Source organism: Penicillium manginii, assembly GCF_028828005.1.
Source record: "Penicillium manginii strain IBT 31320 chromosome Unknown utg000006l:1.0-4164085.0:1.0-4166146.0, whole genome shotgun sequence".
Taxonomy (NCBI): domain Eukaryota; kingdom Fungi; phylum Ascomycota; class Eurotiomycetes; order Eurotiales; family Aspergillaceae; genus Penicillium; species Penicillium manginii.
Window position 1 is genome coordinate 2,913,980 of NW_026643107.1, and position 16,715 is coordinate 2,930,694.

Genomic DNA, 16,715 nt, shown 5'->3' on the forward strand with positions numbered 1-16,715 from the left:
CCAGCCGGAGAAGTAACCAAGAAGTATCTGGTACTTCTCCAACACATAATGTAACCTGCCACGGAAAAGTACCCACTACTTGTGTCGGGTGTTTCATACGTATTCGGGGTATACTCCCAAGTAAATAAACCTAGGTTTAATCTGGTGCAACATGCTTATTTCGGGTAATCATACTATTGGACACGTTGATTAAATCAATCCGAAATCTTGTTTATTGATTACTATCTGCTTTACAATCCCCTCCAGAGCTTCAGCGCGCCTACCAAGGAACAGCACCATTCTCATCACTGTACGTCCCCGTGTCCCCATCACTTGACAGAGTAGCCAGCCTGACAATATTGACCGCTGACTCAGAAGCAGGGCGTCCATTGCCACGCGAGAAGTTGGTCGCGGTCAAATTTGGAGATGCAGCATTCACCTTCCACCCCTTCTCGTTGAATTTTGCTGCAAAGTGGAGGGTAAGAAAGTTCAACGCCGCTTTGCTACTCCGGTAAATAGGAAAAGAGGGCTGTGACCACTTTTCCCATTCAGGACCATTTTTGTCTACTCGAAGACCCATTGAGCCTGTGTGAGAGGAGACAAATACAATCCGGGCAGGGCTGGCAACTGCTTTTTCAAGTAGAGGCGTGCAAGCCTCAGTGACGATGGCAGCACCGAATAGGTTAACCTCGTAGGCATCGCGATAAAGTTGACGTAGTGTGGCCAGTTTTGGTTTGATCTGTGTTAGCTTCTGAGCCTGTGCACGAAGGGTAGCAAGATCTGGCTTTTTCTCCTCATCTTTTCCCTTGGTCGCTTCTTCAGCCTGTTTGAAAAATAGCTCTAACTCGTTGTTGATGCCTGCGTTGTTGACCAGCACGTCCAGCCGGCCATGTCTCGAGGTAATCTGTCGAACTGCTTCCTCAATAGAGTCATCATCGGTCACATCGATGGTGATAGCCTCCGCGCGTTGGCCGGTAGGGTCGAGTTCAGCTGCTGCCTTAGACCCGCGCTCCGCATCGCGAGACCCGAGAAGAATGTGATAATTCTCATATTCAAGGAGCTGTTTGGCAGTGGCAAATCCAATGCCTTGGTTGGCACCGGTGATCAACACAATTGTTTGAGGTACGTTGGATGCCATCGTCAATTGTTCAAATCGGCTGAAGATTGGAAGCGGGCGAAGCGAACAAAGACCGTAGAAGAACTTGAAGCGAAAGTGTTGGAAAGAAACAGATAGATAGTTTTATCTTGCCTGGGAATACTAGATCTTCCATGGCGACCGATCTATGTATTTGTAGTAAAAATGTCAAGTGTAAGGTTGCGCCGGGGATAGTAGTTAAGTCCGGCTCAAATTTCCTTGAATGGAGCTGGCGATCCCATGGAGGAAATTTTGCTGGAGATAAAGGATGAATAAAATCCAGGGATAAAACACTTGCGCATTTAGTACAGCACGGCTGATCGAAGGGTCGGACTTACACTAAGTATGCTGCATCACCATTACCCTTGGCTAGATTGTCTGCTATTTGTTGGACCCATTACACATAACACTCGCTCTATCGGGGAGCTGGAGTCGGAATTGGCAGCGTCCCTTTTAAGAAATACCAAATTCTTTCGGTTCTATTTGATTTGAATCTCGGGCCAAGGATTATTGAGATACAATTTCGTCTGCTTCGATTCTTCACCAAGGTCCCGGTCAACTCGTCTCAAGCTCGCTTTCGTTTCAACCTCGAACTGGAGGCATCTAATATGGAAAGAAGGGTCAAGTTTCCGTTCGATATCGCGTTATCGCGTATACTCCCATCGATGCTAGCACCCTTGTCCAATTGTATTTTGACCAGCTCCTCGCATGAGTGGATATGGGGGTCATTTGGCGGTCCTGGATCCACACCTACAGTATGCCACAGTGCAGTCCGTCCGTCCTCATCTCGAATGCTCATGTTGATTTCCTCGCTCCTCAAGAGCTCTCTTGCGAAGACGTAATAGTCACAGATCACCGAATACATCAGGATCGTCCTGCCTTTTCGGAAGAGTTGACTGTCAAGGGTGCGATTGCATCTTTCTAAAATCATCTTCACGATACGCAATTGGCGTATTTCTTGCTCGACCGAGCGTTCTTGATCAAAAAAAACACGGCCTACTATCGCATCCTGAATAGCATCTTGAATCCTATCAGGATTTGTCTGTGGGCTCCATTCCAAAGACTCCAATAAAGTCTTCACGGTCTCTTCGCTACCATTTGCACACGCATAATTGAGAGGCCTCTTCTTTCCCTGACGATCAAAAACATCATAATTGGGATGAAACTCTTTGACGAGTTCCGACAGATTATACCAAGCGCAGAGATGAAGTCCATTGTCAACATTGGAAAGCCAGGAGGAGGGAGCAGGGTATTCTGAATACCGCTCGCTGGCCTGTCGCCCTATTTCACGGGCTTTCTCGGGTTTCTTCAAGAACTTGATAGCACTGTATTTGATTTCCCTTTCAAAGCAAGCTTCTTCGGAGACCTCACGAACGTGGTCTGCCCAATGATCCAGGACATAAGACAGGAACGGATATTTCACGAGATCCATGGAATGTTGTGAATAGTCTTTGTGTTCGAGGTATTTTAAACAGAGACGGGCCATCTTTTCATGCAGATTTTGAAAGGATGTATACGGATTAGTATTGACTTTGATGGCCCTTATGGAGTCGTGGGTCAAGTATACAAAGGAATTTGCATCGTCGGCTTTCTCAATTCTTAGTAACCCACTTGTTGCCATCGAGATGACTTCTCTGTCGGTCAAATCTTCCTCGAGTATTATATCGTGACTATCGAGGGCCAAAGCATGCTGTAGAGCCAAGACATTTATTGGACGGAAAGCTGAAATTATCATCGAGATTGTCTCCAAGGCTAGGGAAAAATCATCAGGCGACTTGTAATGCTTCATGTTCTCAACTTTTTCCATGAAGTAGTGACTGAGCCTTGTTTGGGGTACTTGATCAAGCTCATGGATCAGATCGTCGAGTTTGTCTGGCACTGTTCTTTTGCGCACAAAATTTTCGAGCCAGATATTTGCGATTTGAAAGTTTTTTTGCGCATGCTGCGCTATTCTTTTGGCAATTGGGGCTATCGAGGCTTGGTTTCTCCGGAGATAACGAACAAAGGCTGAATCATGATATTGTTGACCATGTTGGCGGTCATCTGATTGACGAGGCTTGATCGAGAACTGCTTTAGCTTCTCGAGGCAAAAGTTTTCAATGTCACCCTCTCGGGGGAACGCCTCTATGTAGACTGTCTCGTAGGTCTCATTGCTGTCATGTTCATTTGAACAAGAAAAATTGTTGAACTTGCATTCATAACAGATGTCAAAGTCATCGCCGTTACAACTGCAATTGAAGTGGAAAAACATGCTGAGATTTTCCTCTGGACACCTCAAGTTATCGCAATTGATTTCTTTGTGTACCTTGAGATAATTATGTGATGTGGTCAAAAGGCTTAGGGAAAAATCCCCTCCTGATAAGATCAAGAGGGTAGTCCTCCAGAAAATTACGAACATCGCTTTTGAACTGAGAAATTCCGTCAATGATAAGATATGTTCGGGCGTGCCTTCTCAACAATTCTTCAAACGCTGCCTTTATCGTAGATTCACGGGGAGGGTTCCCCTCCGATGCATTCTCGAGTGCAGTCGGTATAGTGTGGCCTTCATCGAGCAGAACCAGCTGTTTCACAAGGCTTTTTAACAAATTTTCTCTAGTTTGCTCCTGTAGTTGATCCTTTTCTTCACTTAAATAGATATGAATAACAGCCGGTGGTCGTAGCTGTGAATCTTGGGAAGTACCGGAGTATCGGTCTTTGAGATACTTCCCCACAAAAGCGCAAAGAAAGGTCTAATAACGTCATTTAAATTAGTACATTCATCTCAAAGTATGCTTTTGTAATGCTACTTTTCGGGACTTTGAATATCTCACTTTTCCAATACCTGCTTCTCCATAAAGCCGAAGATCCCATTTAACACCATCAATCCATCTTTTGAATACATCATGTTCCGCAAGCCAGGTTCCCGTGACCAGGCGGCTTTCTAAGAGCTTTTCCTGCTTGGACGCGAAATCAAGATTGCCAAGTAATTGCAAAATTTCATTACGTTGCCTATCATCCATCTTTTTGTTTATCTCTCGTACGCCTGGGCCAGGTCAGCAGCATTCTGCATATCATGACTCTGATTGTCCAAGAGCAGTTGTTGAGGCCGATTATCCAGCATATTGCCATCTTGAACATGGAAATCCAACGTACCTACCTCTACAATGGACCCAGCTGCCATAGCCCTATCAATGCTTCTTGCCGGAATGATATCTAAAAGATTCTTCGCATAAGCCGCTGCGGACAGCGCAGCGTAGTCCTGCCAGTGATCGTTCTTGTGGCTGTCGGCGTAATCGGAAATTCCCCTGATGACAATACATGGAAAATTATCCATCAAGGATGCTGCCTCCATTTCAAAGCACAGCACATTCTGGTTCTGGCGCATGAAATCTCGCTTCTCTGCGTTTTTCATGACTGTATTGGCAGATCCGATTAAGCCAGAGTAGATATGAGGGCGATCTGAAGTACGCCTCTCTCGCGACACCACAAACGTCTCTGAGCAGTTACTGCAGACGCCACTCTCTTCGGTTTCACAAGCATAATCCGGCTTAAAGAGTCGATCTGCCTCACGGCCAGGGAATCTAAACCTAGAAACGGTGTCGGTCGCTTTTCGCATGAATTTTTGCATTTTATTTTTCCCAGCTTCGTGCTCTGTCCAAAGCGTGTGTACCGCATCGGTAAGGAGGCCATAAGGCTTGTTCAAGTGACACTTGATCATTTCAAATCCTTCATCAGTCTGTTTTCCCATGTCATACTGCAATACACCACCTATTCACAGTACTATGTTAGTAATCTTGTCTATCGGTATAACACCAGCGCTTCAAGCTGTAAATTGATATCTGTCCACTTACCGTCAGTGCTGCCTGACATACTGACGACTACGTCCCCTAGCAATATATCATCCAATTTACCCCCGCCAGACTCCGCTGGAGCATTTGTGGCACCGCCGCCAGTTCCGACCATCAAGACGAAGCGGATATTTTTGAAATTGGCCACCATTTTTGTGGCAGCAGAAACGGCAGCAGATTGCCCCATTCTGCTCGACTTGGCGATGACAATCTTATGCTTGTATTTTCCCATCCGACCAACCACATACAGATTGTCAAACGAGGGGACAATTGGATGTTCATACTCTTCATCGAGAAGAACCTTGGAAGCCAGATATTCTGAGCGTGTGACGCATACCCACCCAACTGTGTACGCATCACAAGGGTATTCCTCCTTGAAATCCGTGTCCGACATTTTAGTTGCTTAGCACACACTGCAAGATTGAGTACTGGTACCTTAAGGTGGTAGGAATTGCCAAACTTCAAGATATGCAATGGGTGGGAAAGGCCGGCATATTTGGAATTTCAGCCGGGCTCGGTTTAACCCGGGTTAAGAGGCTCAACTAGGCTACTATTACTCTTTTCATGAATTGGCGTCGGGCTAGGTCTCGTGTATGCGCGTGTATGCACGCATGGTATGCAGGGGTGAAGGGGAAAAAAGCAAAGATAGGATTTGGGCATTCGTCTCAGGCTCGAAATCAGTGAACACCGAGCGGGGGATAACATGGTAGCGGTCAGCCTTGTCCACCATTTCAGGTGATTGGTGGGTAGTTTCTAGGATCGGCAGCATGTTTGAGTGTTAATGAGATGCTGTATGGGCGAGCGGTGCATCAAAAAAGGTGGGTATATGCGCCAAGAGAATGGGTTGCATCCATGTATGAAGACAAACATCCGCAAAGGGAAGCAGTATCTTGGTCTCCTGTACATCCATCACTAAATTCATGACTCCCAATACATGGGTCAAGTAAACGAGCCACATGTTTCGAGGATTTTATGACGCTAAAGTTTCGGCAAATGATGCATCAAATCATGCATCCCAGGCCCCCTACCTCAGTACTCCGTATGTACTCCGCCCTGCTGGCTTTAATGTAGCCCTACTATTCAAATCAAATGATAAGAGCGGAATTTTCGTTTCAAAGTTATCCGTACTCCATACTCATCAATTTCAACAAGGGACTTTGATTGCCCGGGCACGCCGAGGGGCGTAAAACCCTGTCACCTGCTCAGGGGAAATTTGGCCAAAGCAACGTGCCGATCACGCCGCCGCATTATTAAATGTATGTATGGGGTACGGAGTATTTTGGCATTTATACAGGAACCAGATCGTTGGGCTCTTACGCTCGCATTTTGTCCCGCTTTCATACATTTCTTCGCCTGAAAAGGGCCTAAAAAGCATGCGGACGAATACAACTGGAACCAATTGGGCAGGCAAAACCCTAATCCTGGCCCTTTCCTCGCTCCTGGCACCAAATTTCACCAAAGCGCCATCGGAGTTATCCTATGTCTCCACACCATCGCTGTCATCCTCGAATGCTCTGGCAATCAGCGCCTCTGTCAATTCAACTCTCTGCGGTAGTCTTATCAGGGAATGTTAGTATTGCACATTTTTATTCTAAAGATATTCGCTAACTTAGCTTTGTTGTACAGCACACAATGTTGTCAAGGCTACGGAAGCCTACGATTGCTTGAGAACTGTTCCTTTTCATGCGGGTGTCGCTCGGGAACTTATTCACTACCTCAACGAGACGATTCAATTCCAAAGCACCCTTGCCTACCTAGCGAGTCCTCCTCCTGAATACCAGCAACCAGCAGTAGATCTGGTGGCTGGACTTGCTAGTATTGCGCGCCGGATTGACGGGGGTAACTTCACCAGCGAGTACGATTTCGAGACGACTCTACAGAGACTGCTTAATGACGCCCATGATGATCATCTCACACTCGAGGGCGGAATACTCTCTTCGTTCATTTATGGAGCACCCTATGATATTGTGTCTTTGTCTTTGGACGGAGTTGAACTTCCAAAGCTCTATCTCGCTAGTGAGTCAGCCGGCATTCCGATAATTTATGATACAATATTCATGGATTGGGGTACTGATGCTGAAATCTTTCATTTCACAGATGAGCTACGTACTGCCAAACCGAAGGAACTTTCTGAAATGCCATCGCCTATTGCGACAATAAATGGCGAGGACGCTGTGTCATACATAACTCGGTTTGCCGCTGTGAATTCTCTTGGTAAACTTGAGCCACATGCAGATTGGAACATGTTGATGCGGAGTGGGGCCTTGGATAGCCAGGGGTTGATGGAAGTCTTTTTCGGGGGTACAACCACATATCCAGGGGATACCATCACTATAGGCTTCGAAGATGGACATCAGCTAGGCCCGGAAAAGTGGTTGGCACTTTACCTCGGTCCTCCGAACACTGGGCCCCTGCAGACTGCTGGAGACTTTTACAATTTCTTTACGTTAGGCCTTAGCCCTGCATCATACAACGACACAGCGGATCCTGCATCGACTACGTCTGCCAGTGCCACGTCCGACTCGTCGCCAACTGCAACTTCATCCTCGAAACCGTGGTGGGACGAAGCTTATCCTACCCCCGAAGCTCTACCGGCAAGCAACTCAGACGAGCAAGGGCTGCCACGAATATTTTTTCTGAATAAGTCATCAGTGGCGGTTCTTAGTATCCCCGAGTTCACGATGAGTTATGATCTCCCTGACCTGTTCATCAGTACTGTCAAGGCTTTCCTTCGGCATAGTAAGAGCGCAGGCCTCAAGAAAATCGTGATTGATGTACAACAGAATCACGGTGGATCACCTCTTCTGGCGATCGAGGTTTTCAAGCTTGTACGTTCCTCAACGATACCCTCTAAATTTTCTTTTCTTGACTTTCCCACTGACTCAATTTGAAAGTTTTTTCCTCGCAACGATGTATTTGCAGGGAGCCGTAGGCGCATGCACCCAATGGCAGATGTTCTGGGCTATACCCTAACAAATTACTGGAATAATCTGACTAGAGACGAGGAAGCATACCTGCGATACTTTCCAAATGAGTGGGTGATCTCTACGAGAATGAATCCGGATACCGAGGCGGATTATACCTCGTGGGATGAGTACTCCGAATCTCCTTATTCGTATAACAAGGACCATTTCACGAATGTGGAGCGCTACGATCTTGCAAACACAACCTTCACTGAGGAAGCAGCCGCTATTGAAATAGACAATGTTCATGGGTCCCAGGCGGCACCCTATGCCGCTGCTGATATCATCATCCTCAGCGATGGGCTTTGCTCATCGGCATGTGCATTGTTCATGGAACTGATGCGCCACGAGGCCAACGTCAAGACCGTTGTGGTGGGCGGAAGACCCGACTATACCCCAATGCAAGCTCCTAGTGGAACTCGCGGTGCAGCGAGCTACGACATTGAACGAATGGATTATGACATCACGGCCGCCTTGTCAATTGGTGATTCCGTGGCTGAGCAATTTCCAACAGAACGGGAGCATGCTTTCTTCATCGCTGGAGCCAGTGTTAATCTTCGAGACCAGATACTGCGGAACGACAACTCAAAAACACCGCTCCAGTTCAAATTTGAAAGGGCCGATTGCAGAATATTCTATACCCCTGATACCTGGTACAATTTCACCAACCTCTGGAATTATGCTGCAAAAGCGGCTTGGAAAAACTCAACTCTCTGTATTGAGAAGTCACCAGATCATCCAACTCAACCAAGTGCCTCATCAACAATCTACGAAGTTGAGGCTACTGAGAGCACTTTTGTCACTTCTGACCTGCTGGATGATAAGGGTGAATTCTCGGCATCGATTCATCTCGACGATCCCTCCAATGATATTTCCGATTCTGGAAAAGACATAGAAAATCTTAAGGATTTAGGTAAGCGTTGCAAAGGAAACCATAATTGTGGTGGTCGTCTTCAATGCATATCAGTCCCGGTTTGGGATTCTGAGCTGAAGCCGACGATGCAACGCCAATGTGTTCGTTCGTGCGGCCAAACAAGCAACACAAACCGCAACCCTTGCCCTTTTGGCTTTTATTGCCCGGAAAATCACGTTTCTCAAGACTCGACTAAAAGCAACCGTCCGACTCGGTTTAGGTCTGGATTCTGTTTTCCCAAGAAGCAGCAGGGGTGCCCCAACGGCGAAGATACGAATACAAGGTCTTGTCTTCAAGACCTAGACGGGGCCGATCTTCACTGCTTTCCTCATTCGAACTGTTACACTAAGTGTCATGTTGTTCATTACAACAACGAGTACCCTCACCTTTCAACTCTTGCAAGTAAAATTCGTTGGTGTCTGATTTCACAGCTTGAATTTTGGCAAAAAAATTATGCAAAGGAACCGTTGCAGTACGCTGGCTCTCAGGTGTACCTGAATGATCAATGGGAAGAGAATCCAAATCCATATTTCATTGCCCATCATAGTTCAAGTTACTCCACAGAGTATGATTTCGCGAGAAGTGAAGGCAAAGTTTATGGCGATGATGATTGGTCCTCGTTCTTTCCATAGTCTGGAGCAATCAGGGTCCATGGCTTAACCCCGGAAGGGCGCATGGCAGATCAGCCTTCTAGTTATGAATCCCCATGTTAAAAGCAGAAAATTAATTCCCTACTTTATTTCCTTTCGAACAGACCAAATAGTAGGTTCTGATCAGAGAGCAAAGGTGGTAGCTCTTCCGTTTGTTGTCTTAATATGTTTGCCCTATATTACCCTTGAAATTGAACAACCTCCAGGGCACAAGGAAGATCTTCAATGATCTACGAAGGTCATTATCAGTCACTGTAAACCTAATCTAGCCGACCAAAAACAAAGTACTAGATAGCAGAAAGATCAGGCACTGGACTCTACATCGAGCTCGTTTACGTAGAGCCATTTAATAGCAAGGATTAAATTGTCAATGCCTTCCATGAAGAGCGTGAAGAAAATCAAAAAGCTTGAATTCAGATCGCTGAACGCCCGTGTCTCCAGTCAAAAAGATCCTCCTATCCATGCCCAATCCTAATACTTGCGCCTTGTTGTCCTTCCAGTGAGCAAATCCCACAAACAAGATGGTTGGCATCGATTGAATTACAGCTGCTGATGATGAGCAGCATCGTCATTGCTGATTACACTACCCACTTCAGACCAGCTGGCTGGGGTATCGATCCCTCCCACAGAATGTGCGCCCAAATCACTTAGCGTTCCATCAGAAGAGTCATCAAAATCACCAACATGGCTGTAGCTTCCAGCAATAGATGGCGTAGACGAGACGGGGTGTTGAAACTGGTTACCTTGTCGAATTTCTTCCAGTTCTGTGAGGAGGTCTTGCTGATGGCTAGAGTTGGATGGTGAGCTAGGATGAGCATAGTAAACTTGTTGATGATCTTCCGTGTGGCTTGAAGCTGTGGCAGACACGGGAGTCTGCACTCTCGACGGAGAGTCAGTGAATGGGTCAAATAGAATCTCTCCCGGCGTCTCGGAGGTCGGTGTAAATTGCACATTCTGTTCCGAAGGATGGTTCGATATGGCATCTGAGAAGACATCGAGATGCAATCGATCCTTGTCCAAGGCCGAGGTCCCGCCGGACTTGTCTCCACGGTGAAGAGGCTGTGCAGATCCCATATCAATACCCGTCGAAGCACCGACTGGGTTAACGTCAAGATTGGCCTGTTTCTCATCGACCGCACGCAAGTTCCCATCATTGTCTACAAGAGTATCGAAGCTGTCGTGTGGTTTAATAGAATCCTTTGACTTTCGACGTGATTCCAGCAAGGCCGCTCGTTGCATGATTTCGGCACGAGCAATTCGCCTGCGTTCCTCGGCGGCCAATCCTACCTCCTCAGACATAGAGATGTCCTCTTCGAGCGCAACCAAATCGCGTGGTTGGATTTCATCTCCGAGATTATGAAGCGCCAATGCGATCTTTCGTCGAGAAGTGGCGATCCATTCCTGAAACTGTGGTGACTGGTATACTGCAAGGCCAGCAGCAACCAGAACCGAAAAGGTTACGATGAGGCCTGGTAAATCGTCAGATGCCATTCGAGTGGACTTAGGCGGGTGACTGATAAGATCCAGACCGCCCGGATGATCGGAGAGCTGCATTCCAAGATCTTTGCATGGGAAGTGGACTGACCTTTGGCAAGCGGGGCAGGCATGATAGTGACAACAACAAGCCTAGTACTGGTTCTCTGTCTCCCCCGATAAGTTTGAGCTGGAACGCTTTTCTCTAGGCAGAACAAGAACAAGAACAAGAACAAGAAGAGCTGATAGTTGGAAACCGGGAAACGCGTTGGATGATGCCTAGTTAATCTTACATAACCCCCCCCACGCACCTGACTGCGGTCAGCCCTTATCCCCGGCCCTAAAAACAGCTTACACCGCTTTGGGGCGCGTTCCTCCCCCGCGCGTCTTCAAGTTTGAGTTGAAGCCCAACCTGTTGAAGTGACAATCATAGCAACCCTTTCAACTAGTGCTAGCGGACTGAGGCCTTGTCATGTCTCGCCAATCGACCCAGCCCCAGCGGCCGCTATCCCTCACGGAGGAGCTGGAGAAGCTGGAGCAATCCATCACATTGACCCTCCAAGGTATGTCCATGTCTATGGGTAAACAGATTGCCGGATATGATACTGACCTCCGTCTGCCTGTAGAGATTGACCACAATTTTAGCCAAGCCCATCGAATTGTGACGACAAGTATCCTGCCGCTGGTCGAACAGTATACGGAGCATTCCCAGGATGTTTGGCAGGGCGCTAAGGTGAGACCAATCGATTGGGGAAATTATAGATATACACTAACCAAACATTCACATCCAGTTTTGGAAACAATTCTTTGAGGCCAGCGCCAATGTATCTCTCTCTGGCTATGAGGAACGACCCAACGAGGATGAGACCCTACAAGAGACCACCGCCACGGAAGAAGATATCTCTGCCGATATCACCGAGACCACTAGCATGGACGAGCCAGATCAATCCTACGCAACGCCTTCATCACGTCGCCCGGACGCGCAACATGGCCAGGGAGATGATATCGACCTGACAGCGCTTAACATTTCTTCCCACAGCACGCCGCGTGCACCAACTCACCAAGGAGATGATGATTTCACCATCTCTTCCCTTGACCATTCATCTTCGTACGAGAACCTGAGAAAGCAGATCAACCAGGATGAGGCACCGTTTGATATGCCCGACTCGTCGACTTTACCCTCTACGCCCGGTCGGCAACCTTTCTTCCCACCAGATGTTGGTTCCGTGACCCCGATGTCTTCTCCATTCATTCCGCCAGCCTCATCAGTACGGTACCCATCTTCCTCGCGAGACAATCGCTATCAGAAACCCTCCGACCCTGTCATGCACCAAGTTCTCGACAAGACCTATCGGGTCCAAGCGACACCGCTGGGCAAGGGATTCCGCAATGCAGGCGCAGGCGCAGGTGCCAATGCCCGCTCCAAGTTCACCGTCACGCCAAATGCCGCTTCTTCGCGTAATGCCCGTGATGATTCACCTATGTCTAGCCCCGAACCTGAAGCCCCGCAACTACACGCCGAGCTCTTTGACTCGCCTGTCAAGGGTGTGAACGCAACCCCTGGCACGAACCGCAAGCGTCGAACCAGCAGCAATCGCCTTCGTGGCACCCCGAAGCCAGGTACCAGTGTTTTGACACCTGCGAAGAACCAAGGTCGCCATACTCCGGTGTGGGATAGTGAAGATGACTTGGACGATGAGGACTTCGGTCCTAGTCCACCTAAGACAATGCAATTCCATATCCCTCAGAGCCGGTTAATGAAAACACCAGGTGAGTTAGGTTTTATGTTTCTCTGCAATCATGTGCTAATGTTCTTTTCTTCACAGCCAAGGAAGCGTCAAAACGCATTGTCACTGATCTCCTGGCTACTGCAGGTGCGGATGATTTTACCGATGACATCGACGACGGCCCTAGCCCCAGTATAATCCGGCGATCTGGGCGAATGGAAGATGACACTTTCTGAAAATACAATTCCTTGTGATATCCCTTTGACAATATTTTTGACGTCATGCCATTGGTGCATCCTCTTGTATGTCATCGCCTTGCATATAGAACAATCAAGTACCACTATCTCGCAAATATAGTGCAAATCCTGTTTTTTTTTTTTAATTCGGGAGGCATTTCAATTTACTCCGTATAAGCTCTCCTGAGTACCTAAAGTGCATTATTTTCTCAGCCTGGACATCATCAAATATGCTACCACTAGTACTAGTACCCAATAGTACTGCCCGAACTAGAGAGCCCTTGACAATATGATCTGCTGCGTCAGAGATCAGTCAAGCTTGGTAGACTATTGGCAGTTGAAGCGGAAATTTATCTCACGATATTGAGCACATTTTGCTGGTTTTTGATCTGGTAAAGCCTGTGACATAACGTCCACACAGGCGTCTCGGTCACGAAAGCATACTTCGGTCCCGAGTCTCGTTGGTCGGTCCCGAAGATCGGCTTTGATCGGGCCCCCAAGCCTGCACTTAGGGTAGTATATAACGTCAACATGCCTCGACAAGTTTCCATCATCAATTCTTATATTCCAAGGTTCTCAATATCGCAATAGCAAAAATATATTGCGGGCTTCTTATCTATACTCTACCGAAACGCGGCGATCCCAGGGTCTTTATGTATGAGTGGCATTAATAGTGTGCATACTATAGGAGGAGAAAAGGCCTGATTAGACCGCTCGTTTCTTCGAACTTACTTTGCTCTTCGAACTGCGGCGCTACTTGTTGTTCGACAATACTGAACTTGAGTGTATTGGTTGGCTTGCAACACTATCTTTTTATCCCACCGAATATGTCACTTCCAGTTCTGATCAACGGTGCTGGCTTGGGCGGAGTATGCCTTGCTCAGGCCCTCAAGAAAAACAACATCCCTTTCAAATTATTCGAGCGAAACGGCCAAAGCAATGTTCGCGCTCAAGGCTATCGTCTAAGAATTACCTCTTCCGGCGTCGAAGCTTTGGACAAAGCTCTCACGCCCGAAGTTTTCACGCTATTTGAGAAGACATGTGCCGACGCGCCAAAGCTCGGCGTGAGGGTCAAGCCCGATGGATCGACTGCACCATTCGCGGCTCCACCAGGAGGACCTGGAGGGAGAGCTTATACGGTTGATCGCAGTGTATTTCGCGACACACTACTCACAGGGCTCGAAGGAAATGTCTTTTTCGACAAGAACCTTGAGCAATACACTGTCCACGAGGACAAAGTCACAGTCTCGTTTTCCGACGGAACTACAGAAGACGGCGCACTCTTGGTTGGTGCAGACGGTGTCAGATCGAGTGTACGCAGACAACATATCCCCAATTTCAGGGGCCTTGACACCGGCATGCGCATAATATTCGGAAAGACGCCCCTTACTCCAGAGTTCTTAGCGAAGTTGCCAGAGGAATATCGCGATGGAATGAGTCTGGTCACAAACGAAGATGACAATTCTCAGCCCGTTCTGATGTTCGAATCGATCCAATTTCCCCACGCCGAGGAAGTTTCAACCGTTAATATCCCGGCTCCATATATGTATTGGGTTCTGGTCGTGCATCGCTCAAAGATCTCATCCTCCGACCAAGATTCGTGGCATCTCTCTGCTTCCGAAGCAGCCAATCTTGTCGACCAGCTGACAAGCTCTTGGAATCCACATATTCGCACTATATTCGGAATGTCAGATATAAATCAAACATCCATTCACTCTATTTTGTCTGCAGGACCGGAAATTGACGGATGGAGACCATCTGCCCGAGTTACCCTACTGGGTGACGCGGCTCATGTGATGCCACCCACCGGAGCGATGGGTGCTAATACGGCATTGCGAGATGCGGCAGATCTAGCGCAGCGGATAGTTGCGGTTGGAGGTGTGCAGAGCGTGGATGAGGCAATGATCGGATCTTATGAAGCGGACTTGAGAGACTTTGCCAAAACGGCTATAGAATTGAGTTGGAGAGGCGGTTTGAAGAGCTTTGGCCTGAAACCTGTGGAGGAATGTGAACCAATTTCTATGTGACCATCTCCTTTATCCTCGATACAAACATCCCTAGGAGGGCAAAAATCAAAGACTATATATCACTCATTAGTATAGGCAGCTTAGACGCAGGCGAACTACCAAATTCCTTTTGCAATCCATCGCCATGTAAGGCTGAACAAACGCACACTTCCTACAACTATTAGCATAGATCATATAAGAAAACCGCAGGGCACTAGTAGACATCGAAACATTACAAATAGTAAATCATTCATTAGAGTAAAGAGAGTAGAGAGAGTTTCCAACCCACCTCAAAGTATCATACACGAACGACCCTGTAGACCAGACTTTTGAATGGCACCAATTCTTTCAACAAAAGAGAAACAGAAAAAAAGATAAAAAAAATAAACGCCATGCAGTATGTACGAGGAATGGACGATGTGAAAGAAACCAAATGGTCCGGCCCCTTGGAAAGAAACCCCTGTCCCGTCTCGCGGGCTATGGTGACTGTGAGCTTCCCAGCCCAGGGGAAATAACAAGTCGAGAATTGGCGTGAGTATGGCAGAGGTGATGGAATAAGTCGAGATAAATTTGATCGGATGGAGGGTCGCAAGCAGCATCATGAGAATGCGACTTAAGTGTGCTTCTTAGTGCCCTTGGCCTTGGACTCCGGGGCCTTTTCTTGCTCCTTGCTTTCCTCCTCAGGCTTGGATTCAGAATCGGACTCAGGCTCAGACTCAGACTCTTTCTTTTCGCCGGCTTCCTTGCTGGCCTTAGCATGGGCCTCTTCGTGCTTCTGGTACAAGGATTGGTGCTTCGACTGCAGGCGTTGCTCCTCGGCAGCAACCATTTCCTTCCACAGGTCACCCTCTTCCTGGTTCTTGTTGTGCACGGGTTGAGGCTCAGCAGCATCACTCTTTGCCTGCTCCTTGTTCTTCTTAGCAGCCTCAATCAGGCCCTGACCACGACGGCGATCGGACATCTCAAAGGCAGCCGATGCGCAGAAGACACCGAGTGTCAGACCCTGCGCATACACACGGGCCTGAACAATCTTCTGCTGACCAGAGAGATAAGGATTGCGACCGACGAGGGCGAATGAGCCAACCATGGAGGCAATCCAGGTAGCAGTGACGATCTTGTACTTTTCGCGACGGGCGAAGGCGACGATGCGGTCGGTCATGCTCAGGGTGCGAGATTCCTCAGCGCGCAGGCGCTCTTCGCGGTTCTCATACCATTGCTTCGTGGCGTTGTGCTGGGCTTCGAAGTCGCGCGAGGCGTGGTCGGCCGCGATGATTCCGATGAAGGTTCCGGATGATGTAACCAAGAAGGCCTTCATCGGAACTGTCAGATTGCGGATGGTGTGGAATCGTCGGGCAGCGAGGAGGACACCAGCTGCACCACCTACTAGACCGACCAGGCAGCCGAAAGTGCCGCCGCGGACGACAGAGCTGTATCGTGGAATTTTGTTAGCATGGCATGATGCAATACTGGGGCGAAGCTCTGGACAGCTCTTCGGGGGGTGTTGGAGGGGCAGTGTCTAGCATACCTGTAGTGAGCAGCCTCTTCTTCCTTAGTCAGAAGCTTCATTGTGAATTTGGGGAATTCTGGTATGAATTTTGGAGGGTGGTAAGTGAGTTGGAGTGGTATGAGAGGATGGGATGGCGCGGTTTTATCTAAAGCAAAGGCCGAGAAGCCGAAAGCATGACGTGCACTGCGGGATCTGCTCGGTTTTCAAGGCGGGCGAAACTCGGCAGCCACTCGGGAGATCTCGCAGAAAGGCACGAAATCCCGGGGAAATACGACAATCACTGTCTTAAAATAGCTGGA

At 48.0% G+C, this 16,715-nt stretch overlaps 7 protein-coding genes across 7 annotated transcripts; 3 read left to right on the forward strand and 4 right to left on the reverse strand.

The window, feature by feature from the left end:
- Window positions 1-259: 259 nt before the first annotated feature.
- Window positions 260-1,117, reverse strand: N7533_009458 (uncharacterized protein; the record flags this gene model as incomplete). Its single annotated transcript, XM_057106108.1, has 1 exon — window positions 260-1,117. One exon carries the CDS (start codon window positions 1,115-1,117, stop codon window positions 260-262), a length of 858 nt encoding a protein of 285 aa, XP_056957557.1.
- A 562-nt stretch (window positions 1,118-1,679) lies between these two features.
- On the reverse strand, window positions 1,680-5,335 carry N7533_009459 (uncharacterized protein; the record flags this gene model as incomplete). Its single annotated transcript, XM_057106109.1, has 5 exons — window positions 1,680-3,379; window positions 3,507-3,843; window positions 3,925-4,136; window positions 4,247-4,861; window positions 4,945-5,335. The coding sequence occupies 5 exons, from the start codon at window positions 5,333-5,335 to the stop codon at window positions 1,680-1,682; spliced, it is 3,255 nt and encodes a 1,084-aa protein (XP_056957558.1).
- A 979-nt stretch (window positions 5,336-6,314) lies between these two features.
- Window positions 6,315-9,120, forward strand: N7533_009460 (uncharacterized protein; the record flags this gene model as incomplete). The annotated part of the gene is made up of 4 exons (XM_057106110.1): window positions 6,315-6,510; window positions 6,568-7,769; window positions 7,836-8,918; window positions 9,004-9,120. 4 exons carry the CDS (start codon window positions 6,315-6,317, stop codon window positions 9,118-9,120), a joined length of 2,598 nt encoding a protein of 865 aa, XP_056957559.1.
- An 887-nt stretch (window positions 9,121-10,007) lies between these two features.
- N7533_009461 (uncharacterized protein) lies at window positions 10,008-11,021 on the reverse strand (the record flags this gene model as incomplete). Its single annotated transcript, XM_057106111.1, has 1 exon — window positions 10,008-11,021. The coding sequence occupies one exon, from the start codon at window positions 11,019-11,021 to the stop codon at window positions 10,008-10,010; it is 1,014 nt and encodes a 337-aa protein (XP_056957560.1).
- Window positions 11,022-11,412: 391 nt separating this feature from the next.
- On the forward strand, window positions 11,413-12,903 carry N7533_009462 (DASH complex subunit ASK1; the record flags this gene model as incomplete). Its single annotated transcript, XM_057106112.1, has 4 exons — window positions 11,413-11,503; window positions 11,567-11,673; window positions 11,732-12,710; window positions 12,767-12,903. 4 exons carry the CDS (start codon window positions 11,413-11,415, stop codon window positions 12,901-12,903), a joined length of 1,314 nt encoding a protein of 437 aa, XP_056957561.1.
- An 827-nt stretch (window positions 12,904-13,730) lies between these two features.
- On the forward strand, window positions 13,731-14,930 carry N7533_009463 (FAD-dependent oxidoreductase; the record flags this gene model as incomplete). Its single annotated transcript, XM_057106113.1, has 1 exon — window positions 13,731-14,930. The coding sequence occupies one exon, from the start codon at window positions 13,731-13,733 to the stop codon at window positions 14,928-14,930; it is 1,200 nt and encodes a 399-aa protein (XP_056957562.1).
- Window positions 14,931-15,522: 592 nt separating this feature from the next.
- Window positions 15,523-16,475, reverse strand: N7533_009464 (HIG1 domain-containing protein; the record flags this gene model as incomplete). The annotated part of the gene is made up of 2 exons (XM_057106114.1): window positions 15,523-16,336; window positions 16,435-16,475. The coding sequence occupies 2 exons, from the start codon at window positions 16,473-16,475 to the stop codon at window positions 15,523-15,525; spliced, it is 855 nt and encodes a 284-aa protein (XP_056957563.1).
- Between the last annotated feature and the right edge of the window lie 240 nt (window positions 16,476-16,715).